Genomic DNA, 24479 nt, shown 5'->3' on the forward strand with positions numbered 1-24479 from the left:
TACTCACTGGCTTGTCCCTGGCTATTGTCTTGGCCAGATTGCTTGCTTGGAGAGGAGCTCGGCGATGACAGCCTCGGGACCTAAGCAACGGTGATAGCAGCCTCGCGAAGATAGGTGTTAACCTGGTCAGCTGTTCCTGTGGGAAATGGAGTCCCATAGACACTGATGTCTCACAAACCGCTTCCGCCATCAACCACTAGAAACCCAATTGTTGTACTCACAGGCCAGAATGGTCTTGTACTACATATTTTGTATTTTATTTTTGCTTGGAATTTCCGTATCAAGTCGGAGCCTCATCAGCTAACAGTAATCCTGGGGCTAATGAGCACGACGGTCTTTTTCTGGAAATTTATACCCGGAAAACCCGGTCGTGACACCAAACCCTCCCGCAACGCTCATTGTTCATCCCAGAGGCAGCATCGATCGACTTCAGTTAGCAGCAGTAGCGAAGGAATCGCTCGATCGGGTTCAGTTAACAGCCATCGATCGATCGCTCGGGTTCAGTAACGCGTAGCCTGCAGTGCAATCGCTCGAGTTAAGTTAGAGCCCAACGCCTCGCTCGGGTTCAGTTAGAGCCAACGCCTCGCACACATGCGCGTATGTGTACGAGAGAAACGCGCATCGCTCGGCCCCCAACCTCCCACCGTAACCGGGAACTCCCTGAAATTTTCCTCCCCCTCACTTCTACCATGGTTTTTTCCGTCATGGACGGCCCAAAGAATGTCATGCAGCTGTGTCTCCGGCCCGCCCAGGACGAAAAGCCCATTTTCTGTCATGATTTTTTGTCATAGAAGTAGGAGCCCACCACATCTATGATGATACCGGGTTTTGTCACAATTATTGTTATAGAAGTGTCATATGTATGACAGAAAAAAATTCGTTCGGCCCAAAATGTCACGGATGTGTCTTTTTTTTGTAGTGCATGGAGTGGAATCTGAGGACAAACCGGCATTTGGTGGTGAGACCGTCGTTTAATCTGATGGCGAGTCATCCACCGGTGAGACAGAGTCATTGTATCAACTGCCAGACGGCCGGCTTGGGGGCTGTTCCGATGGCGACAGTATTTTGGACCCATGTGAGCCGCCGAACCGGGTTGCGATCTTCATGTCCGGTACATAGCCTGTGTAACACTCATCAACAGCGGCAGAGTTGATTTCCGGGTCAGCAGCGGCAGCGGCTGCCGGGACAGGAGGCCCTAAGCGCCCGTCAGCTCAGGTCTTAACCGACGTACTGGACAAGCTGACAGCACTGTTAACAGTGGTGGTTAACCCAGTGGATCAAGATCATCATAATGTGGCAATCACAAAGCTGTGTGATGAGATAGCGCAGGCCAAGGAGGAGCTAAACGCAGAAAATGCCAGGATGGCCGAGGAGCGGATCGCTTTGGATGCTCAGGCTCAACGGATTCAGTCACAATCTTACCGGATCATGTTATATCAAAACGCTTCCAATGAAGTCATGAGCAGGAGGCATCAGACTCGTCTGCCATCGGTTTATGAGGTAAGGAATCTCTTTAACACGCCAGGAGCAGGAACCAGTAACCCGGCAGTAGTAAACCGGATCAAGGCGGCTGGGATGGGTATGCCGGTTCAACCACGTACAACGGACCCTCCCCGCCAGAACAATAACCCGTCGCAGCACGTGCCAACACCGCTGGGTCATTATTCTAACCCTTTGGATAACATGATCGCTGCGGCATCACGATTGGCGGCTCTCCCAGTTGATGGTGAGTAGCCAACGGCGGTTGAGACACGGAGGGCCAGAGAGCTTCTCCAGATGGCACTAACTCAGCAGCAGGCTTATTCTTACAGTCGTGATAGGATTCATTCCGCCCCTCGCCCGAGCCGAAGTTACAGCAGACATCTTGATGAGCCGGCAGTGTCAAGTAGTGGACGGAACCATAACCTGCCGCGCGGGCATAACCCGGTGGGCGGTGGTGCTGATGCTCAGAATATGGTGGATCAAGGAAGATCCCGTCGAGAGGCCGAGTTAGCGGCACAATATGCGGCCCGTCAACCCACTCCGGTTCGTCCAACCACTTCTGTGGAGCCAGTTGTAACCTTTAGAAATTTGGGCATGCCATGCTTAGTGCCGGATCTGTGTAATGAGCGCCTACCCAAGGATTTCAAAGGTCATCGCAAGGTGCCTAACTATACAGCCGATTTAAGTCCTGAGGCATGGATTGAGAGTTATGGATGGCCATGGAGTTGCTGGATGTCAGCGAGGCTGCATGTGCTAAATACTTCCTCCTTGATGTTAGAAGGGACAACCCGCACTTGGTTGAAGGGGCTCCCTGCTAATTCCATCCGGTCATGGGCCGAGTTAAAGGCCCAGTTCATCCAGAACTTCAAGGATACATGTAAACAGCCCATGTCAATTGTGGATCTGGCCTCCTGTGTTCAAGAAGAAGGTGAGTCAACAACCCATTGGGTGCGCCGGGTCTCAACAATCTTGCACTCGTCAGATCGCATCAATGCCGACTTAGCGGTGTTGATGTTGGAGAACAATTGTGGTTTCACGCCCTTGAAGCAGAAACTAGGGCGGCTCAAACGCCACTGCTATGACATGGGGACGCTCATGGCGGCTCTCGTTAAGTATGCTGACTCTAATAGTCCCAAGGACCCTGAGTCTGATGATGAAAAGCCGGGGAAGGGAAGGAAGAGCAGCAACGCCAAGGGGCAGCAGTATAACCCGGGAGGCAATGGTAAGCGCAAGGCTGATAATAGTTTTTACTTTGTGGCTAACACCAATGCACAGAATAATGGTCAGCATCGCAAGGGTAAACTGCCCCCACGGGCCGGAGGATCCGGTGTAAATCTTGAACATATGTTAAATCAGCCCTGCCCAAAATATGGTACGAAAGAAAGACCATCCGGGCACCTATGGAAGGATTGTCACATTATGAAGGAGTACAAGAATTCCAATCTTCTTCATGACAGCCATGGGCCAGGTGGCGGTTCTGGGCCCGGCTCTCATGGTCCAGGTTATGGCGGCGGCGGTTCTAACTCTGGATTCCAAGGAAATCAAGGTAATTATAACAACCATGGTGGTTACAACTAGCAGAGTAGTCAGGGGGGTCAGCAGCAGCAACAGTCTGGTTATCAGAGCAACCCGAAGCAGTTGAATAGTGGGCAATATCATGTGTTCACCACTAGCTTGTGTAAGCGTGACCAGAAGCTTCATAAGAGATTAGTCAATGCTGTTGAGCCGGCGATTCCTCATTATTTGCGTTGGTCTGAGCAGCCCATCGTGTGGAGTCGGGAAGATCACCCGCCCCGGGTTGATAATTCGGGTCATTTGGCTTTGGTGGTCGCACCTTAGGTCGGAGGGTATAAGTTTACCAAAGTACTCATGAACGGAGGGAGCAACATCAATATCCTTTATTATGAAACTTTCCGTCGCATGGGGTTGACTGATAAAAATCTTAAGCCGTCAAACATTGTTTTCCATGGCGTGGTGTCTGGTAAGTCGGCATATCCAGTTGGTAAGATAGCTCTAGAAGTTGTTTTTGGAGATGATCATGACTCTAGGTCAGAGACGTTGACCTTTAAAGTAGTCAAGATCCACAGCCCATATCACGCTCTGTTTGGATGGCCGACTTATGCCAAGTTCATGGCGCGGCCGTGTTACGTGTATCTGCAGCTCAAGATGCCGGGTCACAGAGGAACCATTACAGTGCATGGGAGCCATAAGATAGCTCTGTAATGTGAATAAGGGGATGCGGCTCATGCTGAGTCGGTTTGTGCAACGGAGGAGTTAAAATTTTACAAGGACAATGTTGACCCGGCAGATATGACATCTTTGAAAAAGCCAACCACAGAGCATGATCCGGTTTTAAAGTTTAAATCAGCAGATGATACTAAGATGGTTGATTTTGTTCCTGGCGACTCATCCAAGCAGTTCAGCATCAGTGCTAATCTGGATTTGAAATAGGAAAGCGCGCTCATCGAGTTCATCTATGAGAACCGGGACATCTTTGCATGGAAGCCTTCAGACGTACCGGGTGTACCGAGAGAACTCGCTGAGCACACTCTTAATATTGATCCAAAGTTTAAACCGGTCAAAATGTTCCTTTGCCGTTTTAATGAGGAGAGACGGTAGGCCATCGGAGAGGAGGTAGCCTGGCTCTTGGAAGCTGGGTTTATCATTGAAGTTTTCCATCCTGAGTGGTTGGCTAACCCGGTGCTAGTACTTAATAAGAACGACACTTGGCGTATGTGTGTGGACTACACGGATTTGAACAAGGCATGTCCGGCTGATCCTTTTGCTCTCCCTCGTATTGATCAGATTATTGATGGTACGGTGGGTTGTGAGCGTTTGAGTTTTTTGGATGCTTATTCTGGTTATCATCAGATCAAGATGGCAGTTAAGGACCAGGAGAAGACAATTTTCATAACTCCTTTTGGAGCCTTCTGCTATGTGTCTATGCCTTTTGGGCTCAAGAGTGCCCAGGCGACTTATCAGAGATGTGTGCAAAATTGCCTTCATAACCAAATTGGGCGTAATGTTCATGCTTATGTGGATAATATTGTGGTGAAATCCAGAGAGAAAGAGACATTGATAGATGATTTGAAGGAAACCTTTGATAATCTCCGGGTATACAAGATGATGCTTAACCCGGCCAAGTGTGTCTTTGGTGTGCCGGCACACAAGCTCTTGGGTTTTTTGGTGTCCAACAAAGGCATTGAAGCTAATTTGGAAAAGATCAAAGCCATTAATTCTCTGGCTAAACCGGCGTGTGTCAATGATGTGCAACGTCTGGCGGGTCATATTGCGGCGTTAAGCCGGTTCATAAGCCGGTTGGGAGAAAAGGCCATCCCTTTGTATTAGATGATGAAAAAGACAGATAATTTTGTCCGGAGTGATGCTGCTAATGCAAAGTTTGAGGATTTAAAGAAGCAGCTAGTTGAGCCGCCCGTGCTTGCCGCCCCTATTGATAAGGAGCCTTTGTTGTTATATGTGGCTGCTAATAGCCGGGCTGTCAGTGTTGCCATTGTGGTAGAAAGAAAGGAGGCAGGCAAGGAATATCCAGTTCAAAGGCCCGTTTTATTACATCAGTGAGGTGCTTATTGAGTCCAAGCAAAGATATCCGCACTGGCAGAAGCTTGTATATGGGGTGTTCTTGGCCAGCCGGAAGCTTAAACACTATTTTCTAGGTCATCCCATCACTGTGGTTAGCTCTGCTCCTTTGGGAGATATCATCCAAAACAGGGAGGCAACTGGCCGGGTTGCTAAGTGGGCTATTGAGCTTGGACCTCACGGGTTAAAATATGTGCCTCGCACGGCCGTCAAGTCTCAGGCGCCGGTGGATTTCATCAATGATTGGACAAAGCTGCAGATGCCTGAGGAAAAGCCAAATAACACGTATTTGACTATTCACTTTGATGGGTCCAGAAAGTTGGAAGGCTCGGGGGCTGGAGTTGTGCTTGCTTCCCCTCGAGGTGATAAATTTTGTTATGTTCTCTGTTTGATGTTTCCTTTCACTAACAATGTAGCTGAGTATGAGGCCTTGCTCCACGGTCTTCGAATGGCTAAGGAGATGAACTTAAGCCAGGTTAGGTGCTTCGGCGACTCGGACTTGGTGGCTCAGCAAGTCTCTGGTACTTGGGATTCTAAGGATCCGCTCATGGCGGCTTATCGGCGAGAGGTGGACGTTATCGCTGGTCACTTCAAGGGTTATCAAGTTGAGAATGTTGATCGGAGGAAAAATGAAGCGGTGGATGCTTTAAGCCGATTGGGCTCTCAACATAAGCCAGTGCTGCCTAATGTTTTTCTTGATGTTTTACATAACCCGTCGGTCAAGTTACCTACAGAGGAGGATCTGGCTATCCCTGACCCGGAGGCTCAGCTGGTGGCGGCTCTTCATGTAATTCCGGATTGGACAGTTCCTTATTTGGCTTATATGACCCGGGGCGAGTTACCTCAGGATCAAACCTTAGCCAGGCAGATAACCCGGCGGTCTAAGTCAATGACAATTGTTAATGGAGAGCTACATCATCGCAGTGTCACAGGGGCGTTTCAACGTTGTGTTTCTCCAGAAGAGGGTTGTGGGATCTTATGAGAGATTCATGAAGGAGATTGTGGTCATCATACCGGTTCAAAATCCCTTGTGGCTAAAGATTTCCATCATGGGTTTTATTGGCTACAGCTCATGCTGATGCGGAGGACCTTGTCAGCAGGTGTGATGGATGTCAGAAATTTGCACGACGAGCCCATGTGCCGGCTCAAGAATTGAGGATGATTCCAATTACTTAGCCATTTGTAGTTTGGGGGCTTGATATGGTTGGACCTTTCAAAAGATCCAAGGACAAGAAGACCCACCTTTTGGTGGCGGTTGATAAGTTCACTAAGTGGGTAGAGGCAGAGCCGGTCAGTAAGTGTGATGCAGCAACGGTGGTTCAATTCATGAAGAAGGTGATCTTCCATTTTGGCTTTCCACGCAGCATTATAACAGAAAATGGCACTAATCTCTCTAAAGGTGCTATGGAAGAATTTTGTCAACGTGAGCACATCCGGCTTGATGTATCAGTGGCTCACCCTCAATCTAATGGTCAAGCAGAGAGAGCCAATCAAGAGATCTTGAAAGGCATCAAGCCCCGGCTTATGGTTCCCCTGCAGAGAACGCTGGGTTGTTGGGTAGAGGATTACCTTCCGTGTTATGGATCATCAATACCACCCCAAACAGATCTACGGGATACACACCTTTCTTCATGGTTTACGGAGCAGTGGCAGTTCTCCCTAGTGACATCCGTCATGACTCACCTCGTGTCGCAGCTTATGTTGAAGCTGACAATGAAAGAGCACGTCAAGAAGCACCTGACTTGTTGGATGAGGAGCGTGACATCACAGCAGCTCATTCGGCGATTTACTAGCAAGATTTGCGCCGTTATCACAGCCGCTGGGTTAAAACCAGAACTTTCCAAGAAGGCGACCTGGTGCTCCGGCTTATCCAGGATCAGACTGATATGCACAAGTTATCCCCACCTTGGGAAGGACCCTTTGTGGTCAGCAAGAATTTAAACAACGGGTCATATTACCTTATCGATGTTCGAGACCACAAGGACTCACGCACGTCGGAGGAAGAGACCCGCCGGCCCTGGAATATTGCTCACCTTAGGCCTTACTACACTTGAGCCACCAGCTCGTCCAATGTACATATTTTGACAATGTATATATTATGATCGATATAATAAAGCCGGCATCCCTGCTAAAGCAGGGCCTCTGTCGTTTTTTCCTCTTTACATGATGAGTTTTTGGTCACATGGGGGCTTCTGCTTTATACAGCAGAGTTATAATTACCCTTTGATCCGGCTTATAGGCCACATAAAAAACTTGGGGGCTTACTACCCAGGTTAAAGGGTCCAAAGAGAGTCCGTTGCAAAAGCACAACTCAAACATAGGTACCCCTTGAGCACAGCTCAAAATATTGCTTGGGGGCTCTTTTGTTCTAAAGAACAAAGAGTTCATAACCTTGTAATAGGCTATAAAAGCTAGGCTTGGAAGCCACGTGTATTCACCTAAAACCCCGGGTTATCCTGCCTGTATGCCAGATGCTTCTCCATTAGGTAATCCTGATTGACCCGCCAAACTCGTAACAGTCAATCTTTTAAACAAGACCCTGAACTCGTTAAGGTTAAAACGCCAGTTTGTCATGTGAGGGCACAGTTTATGGAAAGCAAGGATAAGCTCAGGCTGATAAAGCTGCCTTCCTTGAAACTTGGATAAATCGGCTTGTGATGCACGATGCTACTCTGACCCCGCGTACTCCTGATAAGTCTATCTTTAAATAAGAACTGAACTTATCTGGGTTAAAATGTCGATTAGGTAATGTGAGAGCTGGCTCACAGAAAGCACATACCTTCCAGTGGCTAATGCTAGTTTCATTGAAGAAGATATTTTGGCTTGGCGGCCTATGAAAGCCTTGGATTTTCTGTTGTTTGATTTGAACATCTTTTTGAGATTTTTTGTTGTGACATAGTAATACATGGTTGAAAACCAATAAGGCTTATAATGCCTTCTGAGTCATATATGACAATAACCGGTGTTCATTAACCTAGCCTGGTCTTCGACTATAAGTCGCCAGTATGAAATAAAGATAATATCCGGTGTTTATTTACACGGTCCGGCTTTATTCATAAGCCGACAATCTCTGATAATTACCAGTGTCCAAAGTCTTGGGTTATCGCCTTTACTGCACTGACTTGGTAAACCAATAGGGGTGATCAAATATCACAGGTATGACATATTTTTAATCATATATGATTATTATTTAGTCTAGTCTTGATTATAAATCATGATAAGATTATATTGCGGCCTTATAACCCGTCCAGTGGTAAACCGCCAGGACACTTTTCACCTGTTGTATGTAGGAACATATTTAAAATTGATAATATCATCAAGCATATATGGCATATCTTCGCATAGCGAATAAATAGTGTCATGAATAGCACAATATGCATGATGGCATAGCAGAACAAGAAGTTTTAAAGCTAGCCTATTACAAGGCGCTTGGTGCCCAAAAATATGATTGTTTTTAAACATAGCAACGAGCAGACAATAAACCGGCCCCGGTTCAGGAATCTTGGCCTGGCTGACTTGAAGGTTGTGACACATCCCTTGCCGGTTCGTCCTCCTCCACCACCGTCTGGAAGTTGGGTTTGGACCAGTGAAAGCCACGTACAGCGATGAATTCAGCTTCATCATCAATTAGATCAGATGGATCAATATCAGGGGCGAAAGTGTGTATCACTTTATATGAAGGGGTCGGCATCTTCTGGTTATCTGCATCATAACCCGACTAATATTTGGTGAGGTTGGTCTCTTCTGCAATTATTGTAGCATGAGGGCAGATCTCTTTGACGCAGGCAGCAAAGTCTTGTTGGTCAAAAGGGGTTCCATCTTCCTTGAGACTAGGATACCCGCTGGCTAAGTCTGCCGGATCTAATTCTGGTACCCAGGCTTTTGAACGGCTCAAGGCTGTCACCGCTCCGGCTCTAGCACAAGATCGCTTGATTTCTTGGAACCTGGTGGGCAAGATGGACAACTTCTTCAAGACATCACTTAACAGATTTGGTCCTTGATTGGCTGGGGAGATAGTGGCAAGAGTCCGCTGAGCTCCAGTATAGAATTGCTCCACAAGCGTATAAAGTATAAACCGCCTTGAGCTTGACCAATGTATCTCGACTCAGATTGCTACTCCTGGGACCTGCAAAGTTTACACAATTGGTTAACTGGAGGCTTATATTATGATGACAAATATTTACTTTGGGTATATAACAAGGTGACTTACCAAAGATTGCAGAAACCATCTGAGACACACGGTTCTTTAAACCGGTGAGTTCAGTGGTAACCTCTTCCGGAGCCGCCTCGGCTTTCTCAGCATGCTGCGTCAAGGCAGTCTTCTCATTTGCCCAAGCCTCTTTCTCCGCGGTAAAGTTGGTCTTCAATTTTTCTGCTTCAGACACACTCAACTGGAATTTTGATTCCGCCTTTTTTGTCTCAGTCTCCTGAGCCGCCAGGCAGGTCTTGGCCTCGGACAATTGAGCTTCCAGTTATGTGTTTGCAGTCTGCATACAGCATAAATTCGTTAAGTTTCATGGCGGATTACAAAATACAAGTCCCAAGTGTTTTGCAAGCAACAACATTTGGCACTTGGGGGCTAATGTTTGTCAATGAAATTTTTCAAAGGAGTTGGCTCTTTCTAACAAGTCCCAAGTGCTTTGCAAGCAACAACACTTGGCACTTGGGGGCTAATGCATATTGCTTGTTTTCCTGTTAAAAATGAGCCGGGTGAGCTGTCAACAGTCTCAGTCGACTCATGGGGGCTATACAGTGCAGTTATATACAATGATCAAAAAGACCAGCTCATTCATACTGATTAAAATGGTCTTTGGGGACTACACATGCAAATTGAAATACTATCAGCATCCGGTTTAGTTATAAACCAGACTTGGAGGGAATCTAAGACAGAGGCTTGTAAGTTTTTTAAGTCTACAGATCATTCAATCTCATCATAATCAGAAGACTTGAGGGTTGGTAGGATATATAACTTATATAAGCCGGAGAACGTACCTCATACTTTTGGTGCATCTGTTTGACCATCTCAATTTCCAAATCACGGCTGGAGTGTACTTGACTGAGATAACCAGATAGCACTTCACTATTACTCAATTGAGCATAGTGAGAGACATCGAACCTCACTTTCCGTCTTTCCATGACCTCTTGCTTGGCAGTGTCTCGCTAGTATAGTTGGATTCCCCGGTTCAACGAATCTGGAACCAGTGATCAAAACGTCATCACCATGAGTCTCTGGAGTGTTAGCTGAGCTTGATGGTTCAATACTTGACGGATCAATAGTGGTCTCATGAACAGACGGCTCAAGTAAATCCGGTTGAACATTGAGAGCAGGGTCTTCTGGTTGTTCAGGGTGTTCTGGCACAAGGGTTGACTGATCCTGTTCAGCAACTTTCGAATCCACGGCCGGCTTCATCACCTTTGCTTTTTTGTTGGGCTTTGCTTGAGCACTAAAAGGAATTTTGACAAGTCAGCATAATGATGAAGATATAAAAGAACAGAGGAGAGATAATTATCTTTACCCAGGGGCAGTCTTGAAAGCCGGCAATTGAGTCTGCGATGAGTCGCCAGAAGAGGAACGGGAAATTTCCTGCAAAGATGGAATCAAAATTGAGTGATTAATGAAAGTAGCTCACTGGTAAATACAAGAGTTAAAGTTAAAAGAACCTCATTTTGCCGTTTTGGAGGAGTGTTTGGTAAACCGGAGATTAAATCTTCATCTCCACCGGTCCGGGTCTGGCGGCGGCTCTCATGTTGCTATCGTTTCAAAAGAAAATGAGGATCTAAATAAGCCAAGGGGTGTGAAAACCTTACTTTTTGGGTTACCCGCCGAAGTTTTTGCCTTGGTAAAGGTTCTGAGTCGGAGGAAATAGTAGTTACCTCTTCTTCGACTGCCTGGCTGGCCCCCGTGTCATCCTGGCAATATTCAGTGTCAATAAGGTTGTTAAAAACAAGCCAAGAGAATCAAGGGCTACCTCCGACTCAGAGGCGTCATCCAGCTTTAGCAACTCCGAGGCGCTTGGTTTCTTTTTAGACCGCCTGCTGGTCTTTTTGGCGGCTCTCGCATTAGCCTTAGCCTTTTTAGCAGCCTCATGGTCATATTTGGCCTTCCAGAAGTCAGATTTAGCCTGTGGAAGGATAACATATTGGAGTTCATGCGATGTTTAAATGTTGAAGGAGAAAGAAATAAAAAAATTACCTCTGGCACTGGGTTAAGCTTGCAAAAAGGATTCAAACCCGCTTTGCTGCAGTCTTCATACTTACTATTTACAAGTGTGGTCGCCATATCAACGATGGCCTCTTCAGTCAGTCATAGCGAGCTATGACATGAAGGATAATTTGTTCCTCCGGTATAGTTGCACATCAAACCGGATCGGCGGCTTAAGGGGATGATCCGCCATGCGACCCAGAAGCGGATTAAGTTGACTCCAGTTAAGCCATTTCCTAGCAAGGCTTGAACTTTTCTGATGGTAGGAATAAGCTTCTTGCGTTCGGCGGCAGTAAGTTTATCAGGGAGTTGGTAATTTGAATCAAGGCGCTCAGGGCGGTAACCCGGCAACGGATTCTCATCAGATGGAGAGATATCTTTGCAGTAGAACCATGTGTTGGGGATCGTAGCAGAAATTTAAAATTTTCTATGCATCACCAAGATCAATCTATGGAGTAATCTAGCAATGAGGGGAAGGGGAGTGCATCTACATACCCTTGTAGATCGCTAAGCGGAAGCGTTACTAGAACGCGGATGAGGTAGTCGTACTCGTAGCGATTCAGATCACGGTCAATTCCGATCTAAGCGCTGAACAACAGCGCCTCCGCGTTCAACACACGTGCAGCCCGGTGACGTCTCCCATGCCTTAATCCAGCAAGGAGAGAGGGAGAGGTTGGGGAAGACTCCGTCCAGCAGCAGCACGACGGCGTGGTGGTGGAGGAGCGCGATACTCCAGCAGGGCTTCGCCAAGCACTACGAGAGACAAGGAGGGAGAGAGGTAGGGCTGTGCCTTGGGAGAGAGAGACTCGTGTCTTGTGCAGCCTAGAAACCTCCACTATATATAGGGGAAAGGGCAAGGGGAGGCGCCCTAGGGTTTCCCCTAGGGGGGCGGCGGCCAGGGCAGATGGGATCTCCCCCTTGGGTGACTTGGCCCCCAAGCCAGGTGGGAACCCTAGATGGGGCGCCCCAAACCCCCTGGTCACGTGGGAATAGGTGAGGGGGGCGCACAGCCCCTTAGTGGGCTGGTTTTCCCCCTTCCCTTGGCCCATGAAGCCCCCCAACACTTGCCGGGGCTCCCGAAACACCTTTCGGTCATGCTGATCATCACCCGGTACCTCCGGAACACTTCCGGACTTCAAAGCCCTTCGTCCAATATATCAATCTTCACCTCCGGGCCATTCTAGAACTCCTCGTGACGTTCGGGATCTCATCCGGGACTCCGAACAACATTCGGTAACCACGTACATACTTTCCCTATAACCCTAGCATCATCGAACCTTAAGTGTGTAGACCCTACGGGCTCGGGAATAATGCAGACATGACCGAGACATCTCTCTGGTCAATAACCAACAACGGGATCTGGATACCCATGTTGGCTCCCACATGTTCCACGATGATCTCATCAGATGAACCACGATGTCAAGGATTCAGTCAATCCCGTATACAATTCCCTTTGTCTACCGGTATAGTACTTGCCCGAGATTCGATCGTCGGTATCCCGATACCTTGTTCAATCTCGTTACCGGCAAGTCTCTTTACTCGTTCCGTAACACATCATCCCATGATCAACTCCTTGGTCACATTGTGCACATTATGATGATGTCCTACCGAGTGGGCCCAGAGATACCTCTCCGTTTACACGGAGTGACAAATCCCAGTCTTGATTAGTGCCAACCCAATAGACACTTTCGGAGATACCCGTAGTGCACCTTTATAGCCACCCAGTTACGTTGTGGCATTTGGTACACCCAAAGCATTCCTACGGTATTCGGGAGTTGCACAATCTCATGGTCTAAGGAAATGATACTTGACATTAGAAAAGCTTTAGCAGACGAACTATACGATCTTGTGCTAGGCTTAGGATTGGGTCTTTTCCATCACATCATTCTCCTAATGATGTGATCCCGTTATCAATGACATCCAATGTCCATGGTCAGGAAACCATGACCATCTATTGATCAACGAGATAGTCAACTAGAGGCTTACTAGGGACATGTTGTGGTCTATGTATTCACACATGTATTACGGTTTCCGGTTAATACAATTATAGCATGAACAATAGACAATTATCATGAACAAGGAAATACAATAACAACCATTTTATTATTGCCTCTAGGGCATATTCCAACACCATGTTTGGTTCCAGTCTTTAGGATGGCTTGGCAGAGCTACTTGAGGAAAGATGGCATCTCGTCTGCGTTGAATTGAAATCCCGCCAAGTTCCAAGCTAGGCCCATTTGTGAACTCATTCTGCCGGTTCAAGTAGAAATACTCTCTGAAAAGATCAACACTAGGCTCTTCTTGAAGGTATACCTTACAAAAGACTTGGAAGTTACATATGTTTGATATGGAATTGGGTCCAATGTCTTGCGGATGGAGTTTGAAGAAGTTTAGGATATCTTTGAAGAATTTAGAGCCGGGTGGTGAGAAACCCCGGTTCATATGATCGGTAAATACGATAACTTCACCATCCTTAGGCTGAGGCTTCTCTTCGCCCGGGTCAAGAACACGATAATGCATCACACTCTTATCTGGCAAATATCCAACAGTGACGAAATCTTTCAAGGTGTCCTCAGTGACTGTGGATGGAACCCAGTTGCAGGTCGTGATTGTTTTGGGCGGCATGGTGAAAAGACAACCTAAAAGACAAGGAAGAATTCGTTGGCTCAAGATGATTGATTATAAGTTAACAAGTACAGTGCATGTTCAGAATGGCGGCTTAAGCAAGGGCTAATGATATATGAAGTAACTAGCACAAATGCCCGTGCGTTGCAACGGGAGAGAAAATGTCCCACATCCTTGCACTAATAAGCATGGCTCAGGGATCCCTTCATCTATGCCCTCTATTTCAACATGGTGCCACACACACCAACAATGGCTGTCATGTTCATCTCATCACAATGTGTCTAGATGTGGTCAATCCCAAGGTGATGAGCTTAACCACCTCATGGCACAGGTGGATGTGAGGGCCGCCCTTCGTGAGTTCCTCCCCGCACATGTTCCATGACCGCCCTCGCCTCGTCCCTCATACCGCCCCTCTCTTTTGACTGTGAACTTGTTTCATGGAGGAATGGCGAGTCCTATCTGTGTCCCAGTTTTTATTAGCTCAAAAAGAAGCATCAAGAGGATACAAACTCAAAAAGCACACACCCGGCCTCTACATAGCTAGGATGCACACAGCCAAGACAGACATGCACACACACGAGAAACAATGGGACAAATACCAAAGTCACATAAGACCAAAGCTATGTGTATCGAGGAAAAAAGGAAAATCCAAACTGATCAGAGCCACGATTGGCAAACTTTAGTAAACACCATATCCGCATCAATTACCTAATGACACCACACAGGCGACGAGGTTCTTCAACAACAACGCCTTGAAGAAGGGAGCGACACTCAAGCGTCGCCCGCACCGGATCCAACCACCAAGGGCAGAATCTAGGTTTTCACCCTGAAAAATCAGCCGGAGCATATTCGGGCAATGCCTTCAACAAGGTAACAACGTAAAAAACATCGCCATTGCCAGGCATAACCAGCTCGGGTCGGACCTAGGCTTTCACCCCGGACCTCGCGACCAAGTGCTCGGTAGCACCATCACCAAAGTCATGCAATTGTTGTCGCCACCACTTTTTCACTATCCCAGCAGTTACATGCGATGTGACCGCCGCCGCTGCACAACCATTCCTCTGTGTCAAGTAGTCACCCATAATTTGCACCCCACTGCCGAAGTCAACCATTGGATCTTGAGATGAGCATAAGATCTTGCAATGATCACCGCTGCCGATGTCTCCTTCACACCATGCTAATGGTGTAAAAAATGTATGCATAATAATTAGTCATTTCGTCTATGAAAATGTACAATACATGCACTACATGCCGTCTAGCTTAAATAAGGTAATTAATAACAACAACTCTAACAAAATTATTTAGAGACCAGTATTTACAACCCATCTCACATCAAAGTGATATAAGCAGATGTAAGAAACATCTTTTTGGAAAACATTGTAAAAATTATGTTGTTTAGAATTATAATAGACTAAAAAAATAAGTAAATTGAATTAGCAAGTTGAAAGGAAATTCTACATTATTGTAATTTCAAGTCTAAATTAGATGGCTCCATCAAATATATACACACACGTACACATCAAATATATAGCTAACTGAGCTAGGGTCCAAATTGTTATCTTTTTAAGACGTCCCTGAAGATCTAGGGTAAAGTATACACACCAGCTCTAGAGGGAAATGGTGATGGTGGTGACAATGTGTTACACCTCCTCTACACCCTCAAATGCTGGCTTTGTTGGTGAAGGGATTTCTTAGTAATTGATTAGTGATTTATTACACATAAAAAGTGAAAAGGAAACTTACAGAGTAGATCATCCTAGTTACATAACACAAGATCAATTGCCAATCCTAGGAAAGGGGGTGTCATGGTTCATGTCCTTATTTCTCTGACGAAACTAAAGAAAAACTACAGTTCTTGCACGCGCCATCCATGTTCGATGTACTCGCCATGTGGTTAGACGTACATTCGATGCATGTGCACACACATGAGACATCTACAGAGAGGTTATACAGTTAATGCATCAAAGCTCTGTGCATCCTCCTCCTCCTGTCCGATGTACTCGCAGGTGCCGGCGTCGTAGGCATGGGCGTGTGCGGGCGCCTGCTGCATGCCGACGCAGCTGGACCGGGACCCCTGAGCTCATGGGCAGTGTCAGTGGGTGCAGGAGCGCATCGACGAGCGTGCCTGTGATCTATATCCTATCGAGCATGACGACCACCACGTCCAGTTCGAGTATAGGTCGTTGGTGCTCAGCCGCTGACGGTGCCACTCATGGTAGAAGTGTTGGGGAACGTAGCAGAAATTCAAAATTTTCCTACGTATCACCAAGATCTATCTATGGAGAGACTAGCAACGAGGGGAAGGAGAGTGCATCTACATACCCTTGTAGATCGCTAAGCGGAAGCGTTCAAGTGAACGGGGTTGATGAAGTCGTACTCGTCATGATTCAAATCACCGATGATCAAGTGCCGAACGCACGGCACCTCCGCGTTCAACACACGTACGGAACGGAGACGTCTCCCATGCCTTGATCCAGCAAGGAGGAGGGAGAGGTTGATGGAGATCCAGCAGCACGACGGCATGGTGGAAGTAGCGGGATTCCAATAGGGCTTCGCCAAGCGCTGCGGGAGGAGGAAGATGTGTCACGGGAGGGAGAGGGAGGCGCCAGGCCTTAGATTGGTTTGCTCCTCCTTTTTCCCCACTATATATAGGGCCAAGGGAGAGGGGGAGGCGCAGCCCTTGCCCCTTCCTCCAAGGAAGGGTGCAGCCAGGGGTGGGGAGGAGTCCATCCTCCCCAAGGCACCTCGGAGGTGCCTTCCCCTTTTAGGACTCTCCCCTTTTTCTCTTCTCTTGGCGCATGGGCCTCTTGGGGCTGGTGCCCTTGGCCCATATAGGCCAAGGCACAACCCCTACAGCCCATGTGGCCCCCGGGGCAGGTGGCCCCACCCGGTGGACCCCCGGGACCCTTCCGGTGGTCCCGGTACAATACCGATGACCCCGAAACTTGTCCCGATGGCCGAAACAGGACTTCCTATATATAATTCTTCACCTCCGGACCATTCCGGAACTCCTCGTGACGTCCGGGATCTCATCCGGGACTCCGAACAACATTCGGGTTACCGCATACTAATATCTCTACAACCCTAGCGTCACCGAACCTTAAGTGTGTAGACCCTACGGGTTCGGGAGACATGCAGACATGACCGAGACGACTCTCCGGTCAATAACCAACAGCGGGATCTGGATACCCATGTTGGCTCCCACATGTTCCACGATGATCTCATCGGATGAACCACGACGTCAAGGACTTAATCAATCCCGTATACAATTCCCTTTGTCTATCGGTATGTTACTTGCCCGAGATTCGATCGTCGGAATCCAATACCTAGTTCAATCTCGTTACCGGCAAGTCTCTTTACTCGTTCCGTAACACATCATCCCGTGATCAACTCTTTGGTCACATTGCGCATATGATGATGTCCTACCGAGTGGGCCCAGAGATACCTCTCCGTTTACACGGAGTGACAAATCCCAGTCTCGATTCGTGCCAACCCAATAGACACTTTCGGAGATACCTGTAATGCACCTTTATAGTCACCCAGTTACGTTGTGACGTTTGATACACCCAAAGCATTCCTATGGTATCCGGGAGTTGCACAATCTCATGGTCTAAGGAAATGATACTTGACATTAGAAAAGCTATAGCATATGAACTACACGATCTAGTGCTATGCTTAGGATTAGGTCTTGTCCATCACATCATTCTCCTAATGATGTGATCCCGTTATCAACGACATTCAATGTCCATGGTTAGGAAACCGTAACCATCTATTGATCAACGAGCTAGTCAACTAGAGGCTTACTAGGGACATTGTGTTGTTTATGTATCCACACATGTATCTGAGTTTCCTATCAATACAATTATAGCATGGATAATAAACGATTATCATGAACAAGGAAATATAATAATAACCAATTTATTATTGCCTCTAGGGCATATTTCCAACAAGAAGGCCTCTCGCTCGAACTCGGCCATCTCACCGCAGGAAAATCAGGAGACGGGAAACGTGGGGCAGAGGGCATATAGCGTCTGTGGCTTACATGGGAGCGGATCGAACATTGAAGACGGGAGGCTGAAACGCTATGGAGACGAGGAAGGAGGCGATGCGTTGGATCAGACCCCTTTTCCACAGACGATTTGGAATCAAAATTGGACGATCATGGTTCAGCAATCAACCCAAAAAACCAAAGCAAAATCTGCCTGCTCGTTGGGTCCAGCGGTTGCCAAGTACAGCCATCACGTGTTCTCCAAAACTTATCCATTTGTGACAGTCCTATTCTATCGCCCTCTCTCATCCCCTATCTATCTATCTATCTATCTATCTATCTATCTCTCAGACTGTTTCCTTTCCTGCCTTTGCTTCGGAAGGCCACACAAAGAGGATTCACGCAGATGGACGTGAGACGACGCTACGACCCACCAGGTGCCATAATTTCAACACCACCCATGTGGATCGGTCGCAGGCGACAACGAGACCCACCGAGCTCGTGCGCACCTGAACCTGAGCGCCCATGCTTGCTGCCATCTCGCTTCATCGGAGGAGCACTCGCGCCTCCGCCCCCTGTGCCTTCCTTTCCTCTCTCCTCCCTTCCCCCAGCTCGCGTAATGCCGGAGGAGCGCCAGCACCGCCGCATGTATGCGTGCACAAATCAAGCGATCAAGCTCAGGAGCTGCTCATATGTGGTGTCAGCCGACCAAACGTCCCAGTCCAGAACACGCATCAGACAACACCATACGGTTCTCCTCGCACGCCACAACCAAATTCAAGCACCCCGCGAGTCTGTCTGTCAGGAGCTGGGCGGCGCCCTCCATCACCGCCGCTGTTTGCGGAGGGATGCGGTCCCGATCGCCGCGATCACATGCTACAGCGAGCGGCACGGGCACGGCGGCGAGATTCAGACGGCGGAGTATGTACAAGGAGGATGGCGGGGCATCGATGGGAGATGGGTGCGGCGATGCATCCTGGGGAGAATTCTTTTAATGGCTAGGGATGAGATCGATCGGAAGCAAATACGTGAAGGTTATCGTGGTATCGGTGTGGGCCGTCGTCCAACAACGTTTTGTTTCTTATACACACGTGCACAAATCTAATTTAAATCTCAGCGGTCAATCGTAATTGGTTATCATAAAATCAGGCCTCCTTTGATTCATAGGATAAAAAAGTTATAGAAATAATAAAATCATAGGAAGTGAGACGACATGCATCTCAATTCCTATAGAGAAAGAGATGTCATTTGATGCATAGGATAGGAATTTTTTCATTGAGTCTTAGCTAATTTTTTTTCCTTCAAAATGTGAAGGATTGATTCCTATCCTATATAGGAATAGGAATTCATTCTTACAAACCAAAGAGCTTCAAAGGAAATTTTTCTATACAAATCCTATGCTATGAAAATCCTATAAAATTCCTACAAACCAAAGAAGCCCTCAACGGTTATAAATAGATGACGTATGGAGAACTATAAAAGTCTCCATCCTTTAATATCAGGTAAAGATTTATGCACGTACATATATGAGCGCTTGTGCCTGACTGATGTTAAAAAAAACTTTATTTTGTTTATACCGAACTTTTGGAAAGTGTGCAGCCTAAAGTTGTTATTTTTTTTTAGGTAAGCCTAAAGTTGTTATCGACAGGTCCATACATTCAGGACGGTTGAGCCCATTAGGGTCCAGATGCAAGTCCAAACCAAAGCCCAGCTTCTGCCGTCTCAACACGGCCACGAACCCATCTCGAAACTGCCCCCAATCCAACTCCAGCGCCTCCCAGCCCTCGCCGCCATGGCGACCACCGACGACCCCACCGCCACCGGCGAGGTCCGGCGCCTCCTCGAGCATCTCGACTCCCAGCAGCAACTCCTGGCCACCTGCCACGACGCCTGGTCGCGCACGCTCGCGCACTTCGCCTCGCTCGACCAGGACGTCGCCTCCCGCTCCGCCTCCGTGGACGAGGCCCTGGCCGCCGCCGACGCGTCCACCTCCGAATCCCTCGCGGCTCTCGAGGCACGCGAGGCCTCCGTGCCCGTGCGCCTCACCGAGGCCTCCGACGCGCTCTCGGCCGCCCTCGCCGAGGCCGAGGCCGAATCCGCCGCGCCGCCGCCCGCCGACATCCGTGGCGCCCTCAGGTGGATATGCCGCCGCATGGACGCTGCCGCGCTCTGGCGCTTTATGGCCGCGCGCCGCAGGGAGCTCGCCACCGTTCGTAAGGAGATCGCCCCCACCGTAGCAGCGTCCGTGGACCCACCCCGCCTCGTCCTCGATGTGCTCAGCGATTTCCTGGAGGCCGGTGAAGGCGCCGGTGAAGACCAGTGCTGGGTGCTCGGCATGCTGCTGCGCTCGTTGTTTGGTTCAGATGGGCGGAAGCCGCCGGAGATAGGAGATACGTTGGTTGAGAGGGCGTCTGTGGTTGCAAAGAACTGGTCTGAGCGGTTTGGTATCAAGAGAGACTCGCCAGCTCCCATCAATGAGGAGGTGGAGATGACAGAAGCTGACGATGCTGATAATGCAGCGTTACCAGATAAGAAAGTAGAGCAGGCAGATGCAAAAGAGGAGGAGGAAGAGGAGGAGGTGGAGGAGGTGGAGGAGGAAGAAGAGGAAGAAGAGGAAGAGGAAGAAGAAGAGGAAGACCAGGAGGAGCTGGTGGCTGTATCAGGTGATGAGGAGGAAGAGAACCCAGAGGAAGTAGAAAATGAAACACAGGAGGACCCAGAGGAAGCGGGGATGGAAGCACTGAAGGAGAAGAAGGGAGAAGAGGTAAAGGTGGAGGTTCCTGCTGATGAGAAGATAGCTGAAGAAGCAGGGAAGAGCGAAGTTAAGGAAGAAACAAAGGCAATGGGGGAAGTTGACAAGGAAGGGGAGAAGGGTGCACTGGGGCAAGTAGAAGCACATTTATTCCTGCAGATGGTTGCGGCATTTGGACTGAAAGACAAGTTTGATGGAGAGTTCTTGAAGAGCCTGTTTGTTGCTAACCGTCGAAGGAAGGAACTTGCGAGGTTTGCCTTTATCCTCGGGTTTGAGGAGACCGTCGCAGGTAATGATGACCTATTGGCATGGTTTTTAAATTTGTTACGTTTTTTATCTGATTTAGTAACAGGTCTTCAGTTCATTGAGTATGAGGATTGCGACGTTCTTTTGAGTTTACTTTGCAAATCAAGTCATTTTCTAGATTGAGAAAGAAATGCCCTTAGAACCTGCATTTTCCTTACTTTACGCAGCAACTTAAGATTCATTGCTTTCATCATGTGTTTGATTTGGTAGTATGATTTCTGCATCTAAATAATCATGTAGGCATGCTAAATATTCTTTTTATGACGTTCTTCTTGAGTTGTATTATAAGGTAGTACGTAGTAGTGATGTTGCTTTCTTCTTGGTGGTATACTCCGTATTTAGGGATTAGGACATACCACCTCCATCCCATATTAAGTGTCACTCAAATGGATGTATCTAGCACTGAAATACATTTAGATTATTCTATTTGAGCGACACTTAATATGGGACGGTACTCCCTCCGTTCCAGAATATAAGGTGCATAAGTTTATAGAATAAAACATCACCATCTACAATACAAAATCAATAAAATATGAAAATACTTTTCATGATGGATCTAATGGCACAGATTTGGTGCTGTAGATATTGATACTTTTTCCTAAAACCTTGGTCAAACATGCGCATGTTTGAGTTTTGAAAAAGCTAATACACCTTATATTTTGGAACTGACGGAGTATAAATTTAAGGAACTGAATTCTACATGAGCTTACTCATGAACAAAAAAATATCACAAGGTTTAGAATAGGTTTCGAAGGACCTTGTTAACTTGACGAATTTAAGCAGCTTCTTGCTTTTGGTCAGTTTTGTGCCTCCGGAGTCCGGACTGCATTTCAACTGAGTGAATTGGTGAGAAGAATGTACTTTTGAAGTTGTGATCTGTTTGTTTGTTTTCTTGGGGCTTGTTTAATAACCATCTAAAAGACTTGATTAATTGATAATCACAACTACTTCTAACTAGATTAACCTTTTGTTGAAGGTTCCATATTGAGTTTCGAACTATACATGATTAGCATCTTATGTATTTTATCCAGATCTGCTGGTTACTATATGTTTAGTAGTTCAGAGAAAAGAAGACATGACTCAACTATTCTGTTATTACTTTGCAGATGTTGTTCAGGAATTGGTTACTTCAGGAAATGTAATTGAGGCTATATATATTGCTCATGAGGCATGTTTGCTTGAGCGATTTCCTCCTGCACCTCTTCTTAACTCTTATATAAAGGACTCAACTGAGAAGGCCCAGGCCATTCTGAGTAGTGGAAGACGCTCCAGTTCTGCTGTTGTAAGACTCCATCCCACTCTCTGAACTTGATTTCTTTTTGTTAAACTCATCATTCTGTTTGGTCATCGGTCCTTTTTCTGTCTGAATGCCTGCATGAAGATCATTGATGAAGGAAATGAAATTAGTGACATGCCTTTGATTTAAACAACCTGCAGTTCTGTCATATCTGTGACGTGCATCGGTTTTGGTATAGTAGTATTATGTGTATATCATTTCCACAAAAGCACTTACGCCTCTTAAATTTAAACAGTTGATTCAAAATTATAGTGCTTATCTGATTCATCAGTCGTAGAATCATGTTGCGTATTGGTATCATTGAGTTCATAGATTAGTTTGTTCCATGTAGTCCATCCAGACCACTGTTTTAGCCCTCGATTTGCTTGGTTTCCTGTTTCGAGTTTGGATGCACTATTGCAAAAATTTATTTCTGTTGGTTAGCTGAGACTTCATCCGTTTGAAAATATAAGTCCTATTTTCTTGTTCAGCATGTAGATTTAGGAAGTCATGAAACCAAGAGACAATAATAAAGGGAAACGACCTTGCTTCCATGGTGTTGTGTCGTGGGAATCAGAGAGAGATAAGTTAGCGTGGGTGTTCATATCAGTTGGAAAGAGGATATAAATTAGGCGAAAAGAGGAAAATCTCATTAAATTCATGAGCATTATCCCCAAGATTCGAGGCCTTAGCTACTTGCCTATGGGAAATGAAGCATGCCTTTATCCTTTTTCCAGTTCTCTATCCATTTTCCAGTCCTTGGTAACTTGTGGCACTAAAGAAAGGCTTCATGTTTTTTTCTCCAGGAGGAGTCTAAGACCTTGGAGTGCAACGCCTGCAAGGCTGTCATCAGGTGTGTCGAGTCCTGCCAGCTAGTATCGGTATTTAACATCGAGCACTTAAAAAAGAAGGTGGCGAGGATGGATAGAGAGAAGGCTGACCGGAAGAGGCTAGGCAGCGGAAACAGATTCCAGAACAAGCGAGCACGGGGAGCAGCCGGACCTCAGTCCTTCCCTGCTGCCAAGTCCGCAAGGGCATCAGGCTCAGGCTCAGGCTACGGGCCATCATTCCAGAACCCAGTGTCCCGTTCCTTTGGTTACGCGGCTCGTGCTGGGTATGTGAACCCGGCTGCTGCTGCTCAGCCCTACTATGCGCCGGGGAGCATGGCAGCGCGGCGTGGCGGCGTGTTGTATGGCGGGCCTGGAGCAGCATTCGGGGCGCAGCAGCCGTACCACCGCTAAGGCCAGCCATATCAGTTGATGTTGCTGGACCAATTGCTGTTTCTTGCTGATTTGTACCAACTTGCGTTGTAGTAACATTTATCCTTGCCGTCGTGTAACTCTTGGTCGACTGGATGCCATTTGAAGAGATTCAGTCTTAGTACATGCTGCTGCTTTCTTTTTGGTTGGCTCTGTATGCGAGATACCGTTTGTCTGAATGAGACTGTATGCTGAATGTTGTAGAGATTGAACGCCATTGACTCTATTCAAACCTAGATATGTCTTTTTGTTTCTCCATGTGTAGATCAAATTTAGGTTCGGCTAGCTGAATGCATGTGCGTTGTCATGGAATAACAAAAAATAGTCAAACAATTGTTCTAATTCAGAAGAAGAATGTCGAACACGATATCTTATACTCCCTTCAATTCATGTTACATGTCGCTATGGATCCCTCCGATCGGAGGGAGTACTATATTGACCTTGCTAATTCTTCTTTGTCCTAATGAGACAAAAAGAGCCTCCTTTACCACTTTAGGGAATGGGAGTATGCGTGTTGCATACAACTAGGACAAAATGATCTACGATTGAATCCATAGCTATTTTTGGGATTTGGCAGGTGTGATGTACACATTCAGGGCCTATTCGGTTTGGAGGATTTTCATAGGAAACACATAGGAACAAGGATCCCGAAGGAAATTTCCTATAGATGCATTCGGTTTGTAGGAAATGTGTATAGGAATTTCGTAGGAATACTATTCATTTCCTGTGTTTTTGGAGGAAATTACACATCCACTCAAAGCTCATTTTGCGCGTAGGAACGAGGCGAGCCAATTCCTTAGGGTGACAAGTGCCATCCTATAAAATTCCTATACTAGTCCTAATTCCTACGTTATGAAATCCTCCAAACCGAATGAGCCCTCATTTTAAGCACTTTTTAAGTGAATCAATTAGTTGAATATTAGAGAGCAATAATTTAATGAACACGTCTACACAGCGGCCGTCTACTCCCTAGCGTTCTGGAGTAGCCGGCC

General features: G+C 47.0%; 1 protein-coding gene across 1 annotated transcript; it reads left to right on the forward strand.

Annotated features, from left to right (window-relative positions):
• Positions 1–19599: 19599 nt before the first annotated feature.
• LOC125542997 (FRIGIDA-like protein 4a) lies at positions 19600–23739 on the forward strand. Its single transcript, XM_048706242.1, has 3 exons — positions 19600–20935; positions 22059–22234; positions 23035–23739. The coding sequence occupies exons 1-3, from the start codon at positions 19687–19689 to the stop codon at positions 23467–23469; spliced, it is 1860 nt and encodes a 619-aa protein (XP_048562199.1). The 5' UTR covers positions 19600–19686; the 3' UTR covers positions 23470–23739.
• The last annotated feature ends 740 nt before the right edge of the window (positions 23740–24479 follow it).

The sequence above is a fragment of the Triticum urartu genome, chromosome 3 (genome assembly GCF_003073215.2).
Source record: "Triticum urartu cultivar G1812 chromosome 3, Tu2.1, whole genome shotgun sequence".
Lineage (NCBI taxonomy): Eukaryota > Viridiplantae > Streptophyta > Magnoliopsida > Poales > Poaceae > Triticum > Triticum urartu.